Source organism: Vipera berus, assembly GCF_964194415.1.
Source record: "Vipera berus genome assembly, chromosome: 3".
NCBI classification, from domain to species: domain Eukaryota; kingdom Metazoa; phylum Chordata; class Lepidosauria; order Squamata; family Viperidae; genus Vipera; species Vipera berus.
The window spans coordinates 32,014,840-32,034,655 of NC_138204.1; the positions used below are offsets into that span (position 1 = coordinate 32,014,840).

Consider the following 19,816-nt stretch of genomic DNA (forward strand, 5'->3'; position numbering starts at 1 on the left):
ATTTTGCGTGATTCATACATTTGGAGAACCTGAAAGTTTCTGATGTTTTGTACTTTTTTTACCTTTACCTTCTATATTAGTCCTAGTAAAGGTATTATTCAACGGTGGATTTGGATGTGCATTCAGTAGGACCTATGTGCAGCCTAAAGGTTATTGCAGAAGAACATAATATTGGGTGTTTATGTATTTTATTTAATGTTCAGACTCAGCCACCAAAGGCAGGTGTTGCCGCTTTCTGCCAGACATTTAGCCACAACCAAAACTCGCTTTCATTATGGGAGTAATTTTCAGATGTTCCAGATGTTCCCAAAATTTCAGATATGCTTACCACACCTAAATGATGCTCACCGGCCTAGCTTTCAGCCATGGAGTTCATGATATTTCAAAACCACTGTAAGACAATATTTATGTTCCACTTGCCTCAACAATAGCATCTGTGGGAAGGGAGCCAGCCCTGAAAAGAAATCCAACTGTTAAGGAGCAATGGGGAAACTTATATTTGTGAATAACACTGATGAGAATCAGAAAGCAGTTTAAATTCCTCCCAGAAAATGGTAATACACCTTATTGAAGCAAAGACTACATTTTGACATTGCAGTTGGCATGACTTACTAATAACACATTGACCCAGCAGGAACTATTAAATGTTTTTGTGATCTATCAGAAGAGAGGAGAGGACAACACAACGATGCCTCTTGACTTAAATCCCTAAAGTAATTCAGCCTTATGATCAAGAGATCCTAGGAAATTCAGTAAATCAGTGTAGGGTCTGCGTTTTTGTCCAATATGTACTCCATTTTTCCCTCCAGCCTTTCTCTATAATGCCTTTTGACTAATCATGCTAAAAAACCTTTTCATCAGATTGATTAATTTATCAACTAATGGAGGTTAATCCACTGGGGGTCACTCCTAACTTGGCAAGAATTTAAGGGCTCACTCTATCCTCTGTCAAAACACATTTTGCTTGGAAATCTTTCTCAAGCCAACATCAAAGGATTCCACTTGTTCACCACAAATACCTGATTGGCAGGAAAAGCAGTTTAACTCGTATCCTATTTTCATATAAACTACCTGTTTACTAATTAACACCATTTAAAGGGTGAAAATAAAACATACTCATAAATTAAAAACCAGGAAATAAAGTAAATTATAAAGCAAAGAGAGGAATGTGTGTTGCTTTTCATTCATGTTATCTCTAGTAAAATATTTTTAAGCTTTTTAAAACAAAACTGTTACAAATAAAAAGATGAAAACATTAAAAAGGAAGTATCCGGAATTACCTAAACCACTGGTTAATTTCATGGAGAAAAAATCAGTCTGGTAGCATCATTTCCAACAAACGTTTTTTATTAAAAGTCATAACACACTTCCATATAGTTTTCTGTATTGTTGCAATTTGGTCCGGCTCTTAAACGACTGATTTCACGCCTTCTTTTAAAGATGCAGGCATAGAAAGAAGCCGTTTCCGCTTGAATAGCCGGGAAAGGAAAAGTTATAATTATAGGGCGGTACATTTTGCTTTCTCTATAACTTAAGACTTCAATCTCTCGAGCTTATAAAACTAGGGCGGAACCAAAGTTCGGGGGTTGGTTTTGCGCTTGGACATTATTTCCTGAAGCTCTGCTTCTATGCCTTTTGTATTTCAGTCGTTTTCCCAGACTGACTGGCTGCTAGATCGCAAGTGTCAAGTCTTAGGCAATGGGTGATCGGACGATTCTCAAGACTTTGCTCTATACCGTCAATTCTCTCTTGCAGCAGCGGAGATATCAGACCACGCTGGCGGTGCTCAAGGGCTTCCGGAACGGAGCAGTGTAAGTTTAAGCTGGGAGCCCCGCTTTTTCCGCATTCCTGTTCGGAAATTATAGCCGAAGGGTCCTCTTGGCGTCACGGACGAGCGTGAGAGGAAGCAGATTTGTACTTGACCCCTCTCGGCTGAGCTGTCTCCAACTCTGTTTTCTGTCTTGGGGCGGAAGGCTTCTTTACAGTTCCCGCTTTGAGGGATGCTGCAATAGATTTCCTCATAGTGTCTGCTTGGTGAAAAAATAAAGCAACTGGACCCTTTTTACCGATATGTTTTCTTTATAGGTGTTAAGTGACGTTTTGTGTGGGCAACTATAAGTTTTTAGTCTAATGGCGGGTTCTCCCAATCTTCTGTAAATAAGGTTTCAAAGTATAGAGATAAGCTAAATTGAATGACCAATCAGATTGTCAACCCGGGGTAATTTAAATTGCTTAAAGTGGCCCTGGCTATTTTAGATCTCAGTACATTTGCTTCTTATGCTTTATCGACATTTCATTTCGGTCGTCTTCAAGGAAGTATTACTGACAAAGTGATAATATGTCTGCTATTAGATTGAGTTTTCATTTCTTTTTAGAGGACAGTATTGGTTCAGTATATACTATATTATACTAAAACGTTGTAGAACCAAATATAAGTGCACAGAACAACAGTGAGCTTAGCTGATGCCTTCTAAGGTCTAAGGTACACCTGGATTTCATTTTTAATCATTCAGACTTAATGCTGATAAATCCTTTTTTGTTTTCTCCTTGTATAGATGTCTCCAAACTCCATTCGTTCAAATATCATTCTAATAAAGCAATTGTTATTCAGTCTATACATTTAGTAGTTACCTATCTCAGCTCCTGTAACACTGTGCAAGATATTTTAAAATTATCTCTGGTGTTAAGAGTAAAGTTTCTTTTCTAGTGGGTGGAACTTTGAAACGATCTCTGTGGTTCTCTTATGAACAAGATTATCTTCCTGTTCTTGGCTGTTTTTATATTTTCAAAGCATTAGATATTATTTCCCCAGTGATAATAATGAATAGTCAAAGAAGGGAAAAGTGAGGAAGAGGTTTCAGAACACCAAGAATATTGCTTTAGTGATAACACTAAATCTGAGTATTCAGATTTATATACATGTTAGGCAAACATATACTTTAAATAACAATAAATATTTTATTGTTATGTATATGTAGGGGTGTGGGTCTATACATATGTTGTATATAGTATGTTTTAGGTGTGTGTCATGTATATGTTTCACTTTGAGAGAGGGCAACTAAATTTCATAAATTTCAGTAAAAAAATGACAGTAAAGATTATCTTATCTTATACATGGCAAGGGAGTTGTGAAAGATACTGATTTATTATCCAAGACCTGTATCCCCATATTACATAAAGCAATAATTGGATTTAAACACATATTAAACCTCCTTTTGCTTACAATTTTATGCATTTTCTGTATTTTTGGCAGTTATGGAGCCAAAGTCCGTGCCCCTCATGCTTTGGTAATGACATTTCTCTTCAAAAGTGGAAGGTACATTTCTCAAGAGCATCTGTCACATACAGAATAAAGCCATAGACGTTGAAGTTATTTGTGTGCATGCTGTTTAAATTACAGGTAGTCCTTCACTTACGTCCATTAGTTTAGTGACATTACTGGAAATAGTGACTTACAACTGGTACTCACTCTTATAACCATCACAGCCACTTACAACCAGCCTCACACTCCCATGATCAAAATTTGGGTGCTTGGCAACTGACATGTATTTATGATTGTTGCAGTGTCCCGGGGTTATCATTTGCAGTCTTCATTTGCTGAAGCCGGCTTCCAACAAGCAAAGTCAATGGGGGAAGTGGCTTCACTTAACAACCGTATGAGTCACTTAACAAGTGGAGTGGTTTGCTTAACAATGGTGGCAAAAAAGGTCATAAAACTGGGCATGACTCAAGAAGCACCCTGTTTAGCAATGGGAATTCTGATCTCAATTGTGACTATAAGTCAAGAGCTACCTGTAGTTTTTCAGAACACATTGTGTTTTCTTCTCTGCATTCTTACTATTTCTGTTTAGATGTTTTTCAATGAATTAAATATATTAGGACAGGAAAAAAAGCGATTGTCTTGTATTAGATTAATAATACTCTTTGTACTTTTACTTAAATAAGACTATTAGTAATATATTTAATATATTAAAAAGAAATTTATTTTAATTGGGGTTTTTAATAGTACAGGGTTGGTTTAATCTTTTTTAAATTGGTTTTAACTTTTGTATGGTTGATTTTTAACTCCCTGTAAACCGCCCTGAGTCCTCAGGGAAAGGGCGGTATATAAATGCAATAAAATAAAATAAATAAATAAATAAATATTGTTATGTGGATATTTGTCCATAGAAACAATATTTTCTAGGAAATCAAGGTGGGTTTATGATGGCAATCTAATAGAACAATTTTGCATATATCATGTTTCCCCAAATGTAAGACTGGGTCTTGTATTAATTTTTGCTTCAAAAGATGCATTAAGGCTTATTTTCCACTTAGGGCTTATATTCGGGGAAATACAGTACTAAATGCATCTGTATGGCTGATGATCTTAACTGGGAGTTATTTTGGGGGTGGGGCTAATATTACCAGCATCCTGAAAAATCATGCTAGGGCTTATTTTCCAGTTGGGTCTTATTTTGGGGGAAACACGGTATATTCACAAGCAAGTTTCATTATGTCCAATGCAGTTTATGCTGCTATCCCTTAATGTAGAAGTAACATTGCAATCTTATCCATTGTTAATATGACTCTGTAGTTGAAGACTCATTAATTTATAGAAGTTCTCCTGAATAAATGTAATAGAATTGAGCTAGTAGATATCAGTAGAATTTCCTTCTATGAATTTTTTAATAATTTTAACAATCTTACAGTCATGTCAGATTTAACTTCACTGCCACTCTTTGCATGTTAATTCAGTGTTAATTCCACACAAACTGTTTTTAAAAGTGCCACAAACTATAAAAAATTGACTACATCTCTACATTGACTAGAAAACACATTGATGCTCTTTTTATTAGAAACAGATTCACTTATGTGGCTTTAGTTTTCTAATATTTTCTGAAAGTGAAATGAAGATCATTGTTACTTTTTAATGTACATCAGCAGCAATGAGCAATAGATATTATAGCTGATTTATAATATTTTAATGGAAATAACATTATGTGTAATAATTGTTCGTTGTTTCTTCCCTTCAGCTTAAAGGAAAAATTGAAAGCAATTATTCAAGCTACCTATTTTCATTCCAGAAACCTGGCCTATTTTGTATTCACTTATAAGGGTTTAATGGCCATGCAGTCACAAATGCAAGGAACGAAGGTTCCTTTTCAGTCTTTCCTCGCAGCCTTCATTGGGGGCTGGTTAGTGTTTGGGGAAAATAATAATATTAACAGCCAGGTAAGCAACTGTGTTGTTTTGTGTTACATTTATGGTTCTGTTGATCCAATGAATGAAAGGGAAATTAGGGAATTTTAGTAAATTGTTCCATCGCATTCTTCCATTATTATTTTCTACCCGCAAATGGGGTAGTGAAATTATCTGAATACAATTCTTCTGCATTTTTCTTTCACCATAGCAAATTATAAGAAAGGGATTAGTAATCATAATTTGTTAAGTTTGTATGCTGCCCAATTCTCAATTACTCTGGATGGATCACAATAATCACATTACAAGAACATTAATAAAAGATAGAAGGCAGCAAGTAGAAAGAAGTGAGGGATCTCATTTCCCTGTGCCAAAAGCTTGGGTGAAGAGCCAAGGCTCCACAGCTCATATAAACAATAATAGACTGGGGTCCCTTTGGGTCTTGGGGACAACCTTATTCCAGACGCCAGGCCCTGCTATAAAGAATATCTGCTATCTATTTGCTAACCACACAATGAAGAATTTAACAAAAGGAAGTACTGTTATTTAAATGGTAAACCCATTTAGATAAGCATGTTTCTTCTAGGAAAACCTTTTATTTGGTAAGTTACAATCACTTCACAGTGATAGATAATTGTAGCAGAAGAATGTCTATCTGTGTTGATTCTTCACACTAAAATTTTTTTAAAACTCCAGGTATAATTTAGATGCTTTTTAGGAAATGTATTTTTCATATAAATGCATTTCTTTTGAAACCAGTATTCATGCAACTGGGAAAGGATTGATTTACAGCTGATTTTTCTAACATTAGATTTAGGAATAGATGTAAATTGCTGGGCCTTATTAAAATTCAAGCAGTCTGGTTAAAATTAGAGACTGATTTTGATATGAAAGAATTTGATGATCTCCTAAATTGAAAGTTGTTTAAGTAATCTGATTTTCTTGTTGGACTAATTACCTAATTTTAATTCAGGTTTTTTTTCTGAACAGATAAATATGTATCTATTATCTCGAATCCTGTTTGGCTTGTCTCGATTGGCAGTAGAGAAAGGTTATATCCCCCAGCCCAAACAAGATCCCTTCCCACTTTTTGCTGCTCTGGTTTGGGGGATTGTTCTTTGGCTCTTTGAGTATCACCGGCACACTCTACAACCATCACTGCAATCATCCATGACCTACCTATATGATGACAGTAATGTTTGGCATGATATTTCTGACTTCCTTATATATAATAAAAGATCTACTACCAAATAATTGTGACAAGTCTTTGGATAATAACGCATACCAGTGGCAATTAAAAAGATGTATACTGAACATTTATTTATACTAACATTGGATATGACTGTCTATTTGAAGTCTGTCCACGTTTGGTATAGATTGCTGATTTCTGCTGATTAGAGTTTGAAACAGCATTTTACAAGCAAAATATTTTATTCCTTTTTTCTTCAAGATACCCAGTTTTCCCTTCTATGCTATCAGCTGAGGAAAATATCTCTTCATTGTTTTAAAATCAAGAAATATGAATTAAATGTTAAAGTTGAAGGATCAGATGATATGAGTAACTTTCTTGCAACTAGATACACATCATCTACAATATCTTCAGCAACAAAAGAACTAATTTTCTGCATAATGGATATATTTGATATTGATCTTTGTCTGTAGTTATGGTACATGGTAGTGTTATTGCTTCTGTTTTGTTTATCCATGCCTCTTTTCTAGATTATAAGAGCAGATAACATATCAAACAAATTTTAAAGATGCTTTCTAATATGGACTTTAAATTTCAGTTGCATAAATATGACACAAAAATGGATTTGCTTAAGTGCACCATCTTACAAAATGCTTAAGATTTAGTAACATTAACAAATAAGAGGAAAATGAGGTCTTATTTCTTCAGTTTCTAAAACAAAACAAGTATGGTGAACATAGGAAGGGTGTCAAATAAGTTATTCTTGTGAAATACTGTGTTATGATGTGTGTAGGGGGCAAGACTGAAAACTAAAAAACTTTTCCTTGATTGAAGCTCTTTTTGATGCAGTCATGCATAGCTAGAACTATTGTTGCAGTTGACAAACTTTGATCATACAGTCAACAGGTAGAATTTTGTTTAACAATCCACCCAAAGTGCCAAATGGAGCATTAGATTTTATCTCATTGTTTTATTAATGAATGCAGATAACTGTATTGAGTCGTATTTATTTATTTATTATTGAACAAATTTATATAGTCACCTGACTTGCACATAGTGACTCTAGGCATTTTATAACTTTAAAAATCCACATTTTTTTAAAAAAAACCACCCTAGTGCATCAACAACAGAATCAGACAAACCATTTGACTGGTGGTCCCCAAGCCTGCTGACAAAACCATGACTTCCAGGACCTTGTAGAAAAGCAACAGGGTAGAGGCCAATCTTATCTCTGGAGGATGTTCCAAATATTTATAGCCCAATCATGTGAACTGACTAAAGCTAGTCTTCCTTGATCTTTTCCAGTCTTGTACACATACACAGAAAGCAATGTGGATATTTTATTTTAAAAGAACAAAAAATGAGACTTAAAGATGAAATAGAAGATCTTGCAAAATTCATTTGTATAGCAAGCATAGATCTCCAAAATGTTAATTTATTTTCATAATTTCATCTCTGTATCATGAATATTACACTCAGTGACTCCATGCACTGCACACGTGCACACAACACACACACACACACACACACACACACACACTACTGCTACTAAAAAGCTAGGTTTATGAATTAAAATGTCTGACTGCTATCGCAATCTCATTTTAGAGTAATCATTTTCAATACAATGACGGTAGTGAAGAATCTGTTTTTAAACCCAATTAAACAAATTGAAGCAGCTTTTTTTAAACTGAAGAAAACAAATGTACTTTTTTATGTGCTGGAATATTATTTGAAACAGGATGCTTAATAGGACCCTGGTTAAAAAAAAACAAAATAAGACTGATTGTAAGGCATTAAAATTATTGGTTATGCTATTGCCTGAGTTTTGATATATTGTTGAAAACTTGCTCATGGTAATACACTCTCTCTCTCTCTCTCACACACACACACAAACATATTGTAGCCAAGGAAGTTTTGTATTTAATTTATAGGACTATAATATTGCTGTGGCTTATTAATTCGTTTATCACATTTTATTTTGCTTGTTTGATATATTTGTTACCTTGCACCATTAAATGTCTGTTCTCATCAAATACCGGTAATCTGTGGAAATTTATTGCCTTCTTTCTGAATTCCTCCCATACAAATGTTTGAAAGCCACCATACCAAAATCACTATCACATCATGTTTTATGTTCAAAGGAATAAATACCAATCTGCTTCAGAGTATTATTGATATTTCAGGCAATATCTGCCCTAAGCTTTTATTGGTTCTCTTCTCATATTGCTTTCATGCAATGACACCTTCTGCTGCCTTCTCTCTAAACAGTGGAGAGTATTTCTTCTAAAAGTTGAAGGATCAGCATATTTTAACTAGTACTTCAAACAGATTTTAGATTTGTCTGCATTTCTTTTGGGCTGCATCATCAAATAGTAATATTGAGCTTTCTTTTTTTTAAGCATATTGTTTAAGACCCTGTCTGAACTGACAAAACACAGGACTGTAAAGCAAATCATATGTGATCACTCCACTACTGTTCCTATAGCTTACAGATGAGGTCGAATCCCTTCTGCCACTAATGTGACTGAACAATGCTGGTGTGTGCTAGGGAAGTGAACTAGAAGTAATGGGTCGGTCCAAAGACTCTTGGATACATAAGTTCCATTCCTCACTCTTTCAAATTGTATTGTTTAGCAAGCTAAGCATTCTGTTTGGTTTTCATGCTAATAAGAAAGAAACACAAAAAGAATAAGGCGACCGACCGTTTGAAAATCCAGCTCCCAGGCAGCCTGTCCCATCAAAATTAACCAAGTACCAACTATCTTGGCCCTGAAGTTCAAAACAGATGCATATCTGAATTGTGTTAAAAGCAGCTCAGCAGAGGTTTTACAATGAGAACGTTTTAACAGGAGATCTTGATTCTTGATCTGAGAAAATATTCATCCTTACTTAATATGCCCTTAATAGGCCAGAAAAATGTTTCCCTAAAATAATAAAATATAAAAAGTATCAATGCTATATTGATAATATATAAATTGAATACATTCTTTATATTATATAAACTGAATGAAAAAGATCTAGAAATGCTGTAGAAAAAAATGCTTTTAAAAAAATTAAGAAAATGAGGAAGATTGGAATAAGTCATTATCCTAATTTTAATAGGAAAGTTCAATGCCCAACATAATTCAAAGGTAGTCCACAATAAGGCTTTCTCTTATCCATGTTTACACTTAATTATTTATAAAAACAACATAAGTTCCCTAACATGTTTGTGGATCTTAATTGATATTGTAGGTGCAGAACTAATGGAACAAATCATTTAATGTATAAGTACTGTTTTGTTAATAATAGATCTTTCCTGTGGATGTCATGAATGTTACTCCTTATAGATTTTTTTAACCCTTCATATTGGCAACAGCAAATGGCCACTTTATGTGCATTCCTGAATTTAAAGCCATGTTGGAAAATATTCATGTCTTTTTAATGATAATAGATTTTTGCCCCATTCACTGGAAATGTCTCTTCTATTTTTTGTTCCCTGGTTTCATACGGGTAGGCTATCATGTACAAAGTTATTTTAAAAATGTAATTTCCAATATATATGCTTTTTTTGGCTGTTGTAACCTAATCATATTTTTGTATCTTAGAAACATTAAATAGCTATACAGTACGGGTAGTCAACTTACGACCACAACTGAGCATAGAAGTTATGTTGTTAAGTGAGTTTTTCCCCACTTTACAACTTTTCTTGCCATATTTGTTAAGTGAACCACTGCAGTTGCTAAATTAGTAACATAGTTGTTAAGTAAATCTGGTTTCCCCATTGATTTTGCTTGTCAGAAGATTGCAAAAGGTGATCACATGAGCATGGGACATTGCAATCATCATACTTCACAGAACAGATTATGTTTTTGTGTGTAGGTTATCTAGGGTGTTACCTATTCTCTTCTTCTCTTGCAATAAAACAAGACTGATGACATTCGTGCAGCAAGTACATTTTAAAAAATCTTGGCTGTAAAAAGATACTGCTTTATTGAAATGTATATTTAAAACAACATTTTATATTATAGTCCTACATCAAGCTGTGTAAAATCTGGTTTGTTTGATTTTGGTTTAGTGCAGGGGTGTCAAACTGCTGGCCTGTGGGCCAGACATGTCATCTGGAAGCCACACCCACCCCATTGCCGGCAATGGCAAAACCGTCCCGATTTGTTGCACGATGTCACATGACATCGCAAGTTTGACATGTCTGGTTTAGTGCAATGTGTCAACATGGCCACTGTGGTTTATAAACATGGTGTATGGTCTAATGCTTGGCAACTTTAAGATGTGTAGATTTCAAATTATAGCTGGCTTAGGAATTCTGGGAGTTGAAGTCCCCATACAAAGACTCCTTGACTTAAGACCATAATTGGGAAGAGAATTTCTATTATTAAGCATGTTGATTGTAAGCCACCTAGAGCTGCCTCTAGGCAAGATGGGCAACATAGAAGTTTAATAAATCAATCAATAAGCAAGCAAGGAAGCTGATAAATAGTGATACCCAATTTTATAACCTTTTTTGCCAGTGAATCCTTGCAGTTGTTAAGTGAATCACATTGTTGACTTTGTCAGAAGCCAATTGGGAAGGTCACAAATGGTGATTATTGGACCCCAAGACAATGCAACTGTTATAAATATATGCCAGTTGCCAAGTGCTTGAATTTTGATCATGTGACTGTGGGGATGCTACAATGGTTATAAGTGTGAGGACTGATCATGTCACTTCTTTCAATGTTGCTGTAACTTCAAATGCTTGCTGATTGAATTATTGTAAGTCAAGGACTACTTATATCTTAAAGTTGCCAAGATTAAGAAATACTGATCTAATGCAATATGTAAACCAGCTAGTGACTTGGTCAGTTTACCTAAGAAGAAAGACTTAATGTAACTTTAACCAATGTAATAGAACAATAAGTTAAACAGGTACCTTTGTTTGATATCAGAGTGGCGTGTATTAATTATAAATTATTTGCTTTAAGTTCTTTTCTGTGAAATTCATGTTTATTTTTTTTATATTTTAACTGTCCTTTTATAGCAGGGCTCTTCAAACTTGGCTCTTTTATGATTTGTGGACTTCAACTCCCAGTATGTCTGGCTGAGGAATTCTGGGAGTTGAAGTCCACAAGTAATAAAAGGACCAACTTTGAAGACCCCTGTTTTATAGGATGAATAGCCTGCAGTTTTCAGATTAACGTAAGAAACTTGAAAACAATAATTCTGTCCCACATTAAATATAGGAGTTTGCAAATGTGGAAAACTAAAAAAAGTTGAGCAAAAAAGGATATTTCAAAAGATTGGATTCATTTTTTAAAATGAAGTTTTTTGGGTGGCATATAAAAATTCCACGGTACCTAAAACTTTAAAACACACTTGAACAAGATACTTATTGTGTAATTTTATAATGTGAATATCAGTTATAATTTAACATCTGCTGCCATCATTAAAATGATATAAAGAGCAGTTGAATGTCCACATTAGAAGCAGCTGTCCTGCCTACAAGTATGCTTGCAATACAACCACACACACTAACTGTATTATCTACCTCTATTCAACTGAATCTGTCAATTATATTTGCTTTAATGTATAATTTTGTACACTTTATCTCCTATCACAATAACATAACATCTAGAATGAAAATATGAGATATAAAAATACAAAGAAAACATGGTAATTACCTAAAGGCAGTCTTAGTCCTGTCACAATTAGTGCACAAAGACTTGTTTTGAAGCTCCCACCTCCCTCAGTTGTGGTAGGGACCTTGACATTCATTCCCTAAAGTAATGCAGGGGGGGCGAACGAGATAATTTTGTCAGAAAAGATGCTCCTGTAATTACACAGGAATTGACTGTGTTTTCCGAATAGTTTTCAAACGCAGCTGTAAGTACAGAGTATTGTAGTCATTTAGTTTAGAGATGCAAGGGCATGGACAATTGTTCCGTGTGCCTGCCATTCTGAAATGTTCCTAAATAGATATGCCAGTCCAAGCTGGGTAAAACCCTCATCCATGCCCTCAGAATCCAAAAAGTGGAGATCTGCCCTTCATAGCTATTGAAGCTTCCAGGTGTATCCTGATAATAAGGCAAATAGTCTATAGAAGCTGCCAAACCACTAACTCACCCCTTTATCTGGATCAGCTTGTGTCTCTGTTGCAGTTCTCTAATGATAGCCACACAGCCACCTCCATTGCTTCCAAGTATAGCAACACTGGAGTCTCACTTTCAACAGCCATTCTTCATTTGCTGTCTTTATCACTCGCTGGCTCCTTGCCATTTCCATTTGTTGCGAGGCCAGCTTTTCCAATTATGATGTTCTTTTCTGCCTTCTCAGTCTCAGTCCTGCTTTTTCATTAAGCTTTCCAATACTCCTGGATTGATCTTTCTATGCACTTTACTCTCCCCCACGTTATTAAATATTTTCCTTTCTAATCTACCTAACCCTTTCTTATTCCAAAGAAAATCCTCAAAGCCCCTTACCCTCATTGTAATGGCACATTCCTTAGTTGCCATCTTAAAAAAATCAAAGAATTGCATTAAACTAATTTTTAATCACATACACGTTCCTAACAGGAGGGAAAAGATAAATCATATGAAATAATAGCTTATATTATAGCACAAAAGAAGACAATTACAAATTGCAGTATAAGCACAAAGGCAATGCAAATATCTTATTGTTCACTATTCTTCAGCTATGTTGTCTTCAGATAAGCCCTTTAAAGGCTTTATGAATAAAACTATTTTTAAAAATTTAAATCTTGCAAATTTTTAAGGAAAATCATGAATGCCTCCTCTCTCATGTTTCAACACTATGTAGAAAATGTGAAGAAAAATATGGACCATATACTTTACATAATACAGCTGTGTGGAGTACATGCATTGATCTCTACAGAATTTCTTAAAACGTAGAAGCCAAATTGAGTAATTACACAAGAGTTGTCTGAAACATGTTTCTTGTATTGTTTGTTCATTTGAGAAAGATATTCTGTGGTGGTACCAATGTGAATAATTACATGTGTCTATTTAAAATAATTCCTCTGACTTGGCAAGAAATATTTTGTTGTTCATGTGAAAGAAAAGGGGTAATTTGTGTGATACTAAGTACAACAGCTACCACAAGAAAACTTAACAACAGTTCTGCCACTGCTTGCTTAAGACTAACTCCCCAAGGCTATTTGACAATTAAAGTTGCTCTCCTTTATAAAATACTCTTGTATTATGCACATAACGTACACATTCTTTTTGTATTATTTAAATATACAAAGCTTCAAAATAAAGATTACTTAATTAAAATTCTGTACATCTGAGATGAAAGGCATTGACTCTTGTTTTAGTTATTTCAAGAGCAATGAATTGACAAAGAGCTTGGGGAAAAACAGGATTGAGGAACTACAATAAATGAAAAACAACTTCAGCCTTTTAAATTGTTGCTTTTGGCCCTGTGTTATCGAAGTCATTTTATTACTTTATTAATATGTTGTTTGTGGATTCTAAATCTCGCTTGTGTATGCAATCTACTCCACAATCATAAAATTCTTAGTTTTCTATAAATGAAGGAAACTCAAATAATGATTTCAAAACACAGACCAGTCTTCTCTATATTATGATGCAGAATCCAATAAAACACAAAGCATAACAACTAATGCCAATTTTTAAATGCATTCCATCTATACAATTAGGTCAAATTTTGAATGGGAGAGTGAATGTGATGTAAAAATAAGTTTCAATATCTATATTACACTACTACATAGCAAAAATTGGCCATCTAATACAGTAACATAAGATGGTGAACAAACATAGAGGTTATTAAGGAAGGAAAGGAAAGAAATTGGATTGTGTACCGTCAAACAAAAAAGAAGTATAAGTAAAATTTTCCATTCAACTGCTTAGAAGAGCATAAAATAGATTGGAAGTTGATACACTTCTATGTCCTGCAATAATTTCCATCCCATACACTAATTATAAATATTATGGGATTGACAGCTAGTCTTGATAATCACGAAACTACATATTCTCCCTCCTGCCATTTTCCTTTTACAGATTTCTGGAAAGTGATATACAATTGCAAGAAAAAGTATGTGAACCCTTTGGGATTACGTGGAGTTTTGCATGAATTGGCCATAAAATGCACTCTAAACGTCATGTAAGTCACAACAATAGAAAAACACAGTCTGCTTAAAATAATACTACACAAACATTAGCTGTTGTCATGTTTTAATTGAACATAAGATGGAAACATTCGCAGTGCAGGGTGCAAAAAGTATGTGAACCTTTGGACTTAATAACTGGTTGACCCTCCTTTGGCAGCAATAACCTCAACCAAACGTCTCCTGTAGTTGCAGATCAGACCTGCACAACGATCTGGAGTAATTTTGGACCACTCCTCTGCACAAAACTGTTTCAGTGTAGCAATATTCTTGGGATGTCTGGTGTGAATCGCTCTCTTAAGGTCATGCCACAGCATTTCAATCGGGTTGAGGTCAGGACTCTGACTGGGCCACTCCAGAAGGCGTATTCTGTTCTGTTGAAGCCGTTGTTTTGTTGGATTACTTGTATGCTTTGGGTCATTGTCCTGTTGCATCACCCATCCTCTGCGGAGCTTCAGTTGGCAGACAGATGGTCATATGTTTTCCTGCAAAATGTCCTGATAAACTCTGGAATTCATTTTCCCATCAATGACAACAATCCGTCCAGGCCCTGAGGCAGCAAAGCAGCCCCAAACCATGATGCTCCCTCCGCCATGTTTTACAGTGGGGATGAGGTTTTGATGTTGGTGTGCTGTGCCTTTTTTTCTCCACACATAGTGTTGTGTGTTTTTCCCAAACAACTCAATTTTGGTTTCATCTCTCCACAGTATATTTTGCCAGTAGTGCTGTGGAACATCCAGATGCTCTTTTGCAAACTTCAAACGTGCTGCAATATTTTTTTTGGACAGCAATAGCTTCCTCTGTGGTGTCCTCCCATGTACTCCATTCTTGTTTAATGTTTTCCTTATTGTAGATGTGTCAACAAAAATGTTAGCATGTGCCAGAGATTTCTGTAGGTGTTTAGCTGACCCTCTAGGATTCTTCTTTACCTCATTAAGCATTATGCGCTGTGCTCTTGCAGTCATTTTTACAGGACGACCACGCCTAGGGAGAGTAGCAACAGTGCTAAACTTTCTCCATGTGTAGACAGTCTGTCTTACCGTGGACACGTGAACATCAAGGCTTTTGGAGATACTTTTGTAACCCTTTCCAGCTTCATGCAAGTCAACAATTCTTGTGTTTTGGAATTGCAATTCCAAAACACGCAATAGAAAACATAAATGTTGGCTTCAAACATGATGTGACTACGTATAAGGAGATTTTAAGCTTGGAAAGAAATGTCTGGTGTTTGAAGCCGTACAACCTCTTGCGAGATGAGAAGATTGCTCAAACTTGGTTTCAATATACTCAGTTACGGGCCAGGTGGAAAGAAGATCAGAAAATTGGTTTTGCAATGACTGATGAAAATTTGATAAAGCAAATTAGAAATCAGGGTCCAGCACATATTAAACGGATATATCTTGCATTGATAGAAATTGACTCAGAAACAGAACTTGTTAAAGATTGTATGATAAAATGGGCCCAGAATATTCAAGAAGTTATTACAATGGACACGTGGGAAAAGATCTGGGTGAGGAACGTAAAATTCACACAAGCCCAAAACCTAAGAGAGAACTTTTATAAAATGTTTTATAGATGGCATTTAGATCCTAAAAAGCTTGCAAGTATGTATCCGAACTATCAGCCAAAATGTTGGAGGTGTGGTGGCGAAGATGCAACATATTTTCATATATGGTGGACCTGCAAAAAGGTTAAGGCTTTTTGGATAAAAATTTGGTGGAATATGCAGAAGATCTTCAAGCAAAGGATAAAGTTTTGTCCGCAATTGTTTTTGTTGGGCATAATTACAGATGCTACTGTTGTGGACATTAAGTTGATGTTGAATTTAATTACAGCAGCAAGACTCTTAGTAGGTCAATATTGGAAGAAGGAGGAACTGCCGACTATAGAAGAATGGACTTTAAAGGTTTCTGACCTGGCGGAAATGGCAAAGATCTCAGCTTACTTGAAAGATCATTCGCAAGAACGTTATATTATGGAGTGGAAAAAATGGATTGATTATATCCAGAACAAATATGGGACTAAAAAATTTCATTTAGCATTTGAATAAGTTTTCTTTTCTTTTTTCTTTTCTTTTTTTTATATATATGTAATATTAATATTGCTTGTAGTTATTTTATATGAGCTAGAGGGCGATAGAATTATTAGTTTATTGTTGTTAGTATGTGGATGTTTATGATTGTTCTTTGTTTTTATACCTTGTACTTAGCTCTGGGAAGTCGGGGGGGGAGGGGGGAATGGGGGGGAGGGACAGGGAGGGTTAGGTAGGGGTGGGGGGAGGGGGGGATTGTTAAAGATAAAATGTACTGTAAAACTTTTCAATTAAAAAAAAAACAATTCTTGATCGTAGGTTTTCTGAGAGCTCTTTTCTGCGAGGCATGGTTCACATCAGACAGTGCTTCTTGAGACCAGTAAACCCAAAACAGGTGTGTGTTTTTAAAGGGCAGGACAGCTGTCAGCAACACATCCAATATCATCACACTGATTGGAGTCAAGGTTGGCTCACTCCTGGCTCCAATTAGCTCTTGGAGAAGTCATTAGGCTAGGTGTTCACATACTTTTTCCACCCTGCACTGTGAATGTTAACATGTTATGTTCAATTAAAACATGACAACAGCTAATGTTTGTGTAGTATTATTTTAAGCAGACTGTGTTTTTCTATTGTGACTTACATGACGTTTAGAGCGCATTTTATGGCCAATTCATGCAAAACTCCACGTAATCCCAAAGGGTTCACATACTTTTTCTTGCAACTGTATTCATTGGAAGAACACTCTATACCTTTCTTTTGATTCAATATCATTTATGAAGCTTTGGAATGACTTAGTGGAATTTAAAAGAGTCTGTTATGCTTTGGACGAATGTTTCCAAGACTTCCAAGTACAGCTCTGGGTTATCTTTTACCATCACCTTTGAATCTGGCAGAATGATGCTGAAGAAAAGATTCAACCCCTGCCATCCTGGAGGGAATAGCACTGGCCTCGTCTGCTTATTCTGGACATAGTTAAGCAGACTCATTAACCCTGAATAAATGTACACTGTGAATTTGTAATTAAAACTTTTTAATTCCACTTGGTGTTTCTGAGCAACTTGCTAATGGGGGCTCCCTTCCTCCCCCCCACAAAAAAATGACATCTTTTGTGACAGTAGGAGGAACAGCTGGTGCAGCAGCTGTGGCTAAAAACTGCATAATAAGAGACTTGCATAGATGGGGAAAGGAAGAACTATCACAAAACTCTGCTGTAATTTCTCACAGATGGGAAGGAAAAAAAACCTCAAGGTATAGACTGCATCCATCTGGTCAAACTGTGCTTCATTTTGCAAAACTGTACCAGCAATGGTTAGCCTCCGAGACAGCATTTGTATACATTGCCGATGTGACTGTCTGCTAAAATGAAACTGAATGCTGATCTCCAAACATCCTTTGCTATAAACATAAAACCAGCCAAGCTTTATTCTTATTTAGACAAAGAATTCAGTAATTACATGATCTCTTGGTCCAGAATTATGAAGACTCTAACCTTTTAAAATGTAACTAGTATGAAGGCAACTGCCTCCGAATAGCATGATTTTTATTGAACTATATTTTGTGTGTGAATGGTTTAATCAAGGTGGGGGAGGAGACAGTATTTTGTACTCCATTGTCTGTCTGTCTGTCTGTCTGTCTGTCTGTCTGTCTGTCTGTCTGTCTATCTATCTATCTATCTATCTATCTATCTAATTTCTGTATTGCCCATTTCATCTCTGTGACACTGGGCGGTTTACAAATAAAACCATACAATCATAAAAAAAGTTAGAGTCAAAAGACAGAGTCAAAAAACCAAGTTAAAGCAGAATTAAAACAAAATTACACAGTGAAAAGGTTTAAAAAGACAAAGGGAGGCTATGGTATCATGCTATAAGGATGCAGGTCAGCATGAAGAAAGCCATTTATTTATTTATTTTGGTGCCTTAAAATCAGCCTTGACTCCTGATGACTGCCTGGACAAGTCCTTGCAGTTTTCCTGATAAAATTTTGGAAGTGGTTTGCCAGTGCCTGCTTCCTAGAGTTAAGACAGAATGACTATACAAGATTATCCAGCTGGCTTCATGCCTAAAGTGGGACTAGAACAACTCAGGCTTATGGTTTCTGATCTGATGCTTTAACCAATATGACAACCAAATTAGCTCTCATATTAAAGGGAAAATGGGTGATTGGAAAAAAGTAAATGCTGAAATAGTAATTAAATCTCTCAATATGAAAACTGAGAGCAGGTTTCATGCTACACTGAACCTAATGTGACCTTCATATCTGCACTGTAGTCTTTCCTATCTCAACCATGACTCTATGCAACATTACAAACCAGAGAGGGAATAATTTATAGTGAGCTCTTTCTTCCAACTACTTGAAGTGAATCTAGAGCAGACATGTCAAACACAAGGCCCGGGGGCCGGATTCGGCCCGCGAAGTGGTTTCATGTGGCCCGCGAAGCCATCCTGGAAACAGTGAGGGAACGGCCCCCACTGCCTTGGCCCTGGCCCAGAGACCCTCCTTCTGCCAGAGACCCTCAGATCTGTCCCACTCCTGCCCAGGCCCCCATAGGCACCCTTGATGTGAACGATGTAGAGCTGCCCACACCCACCCAGTAGGCCATACGCACTCTAGCCACACCCACCCAGGAGGCCACGCCCACCCTGGCCATACCCACCCGGCCCCCCGAGGGCAACCGCAATGCTGATGTGGCCCTCAATGAAATTGAGTTTGACACCCCTGATCTAGAGATTCAAGATGTGAACCACTCTGTTTGTAGTTGTCCCTACTGTTCCCATCGTTATGTTTACCACCCACATATTATACAGAGCTGAAATGGGAACACAAATATTGAGGGGGAGGCTCAACTATTTCCCATTCTAACCATGGTAGCTCTTCCCTACATTGGAGTATTAAAAAGGTAAAGGTTCCCCCGCACATGCGTGCTAGTCGTTTCCAACTCTAGGGGCCGGTGCTCATCTCTGTTTCAAAGCCGAAGAGCCAGCGCTTGTCCGAGGACGTCTCCGTGGTCATGTGGTCGGCATGACTAGACGCCAAAGGCGCACGGAATGCTGTTACCTTCCCACCATATTGGTCCCTATTTTTCTACTTGCATTTTTAGGTGCTTTAGAACTTTTAGGTTGGCAGAAGCTGGGACGAGTAACAGGCGCTCACTCTGCTACGCGGCACTCGGGATTCGACCCGCCAAACTGCCGATCTTCTGATCGACAAGCTCAGCGTCCTAACCCATTGAGCCACCGCATCCCTACATTGGAGTATTACATACTTTTAAAAAAGAAAATAAATAAAGTTT

General features: G+C 36.3%; 1 protein-coding gene across 1 annotated transcript; it reads left to right on the plus strand.

Annotated features, from left to right (window-relative positions):
* Positions 1 to 1,387: 1,387 nt before the first annotated feature.
* Positions 1,388 to 8,393, plus strand: PXMP4 (peroxisomal membrane protein 4). Its single transcript, XM_081326052.1, has 4 exons — positions 1,388 to 1,811; positions 3,254 to 3,316; positions 5,016 to 5,214; positions 6,172 to 8,393. The coding sequence occupies exons 1-4, from the start codon at positions 1,699 to 1,701 to the stop codon at positions 6,433 to 6,435; spliced, it is 639 nt and encodes a 212-aa protein (XP_081182178.1). The 5' UTR covers positions 1,388 to 1,698; the 3' UTR covers positions 6,436 to 8,393.
* Positions 8,394 to 19,816: the final 11,423 nt, after the last annotated feature.

What these genes read in the sequence shown, in the direction of transcription:
- PXMP4 (XM_081326052.1), top strand. Translation starts at nt 1,699, where the DNA reads ATGGGTGATCGGACGATTCTCAAGACTTTGCTCTATACCGTCAATTCT. An exon ending in GGCTTCCGGAACGGAGCAGT is followed by an intron (nt 1,812 to 3,253) that starts GTAAGTTTAAGC and finishes TATTTTTGGCAG; the next exon opens with TTATGGAGCCAAAGTCCGTG. An exon ending in ATAATAATATTAACAGCCAG is followed by an intron (nt 5,215 to 6,171) that starts GTAAGCAACTGT and finishes TTTTCTGAACAG; the next exon opens with ATAAATATGTATCTATTATC.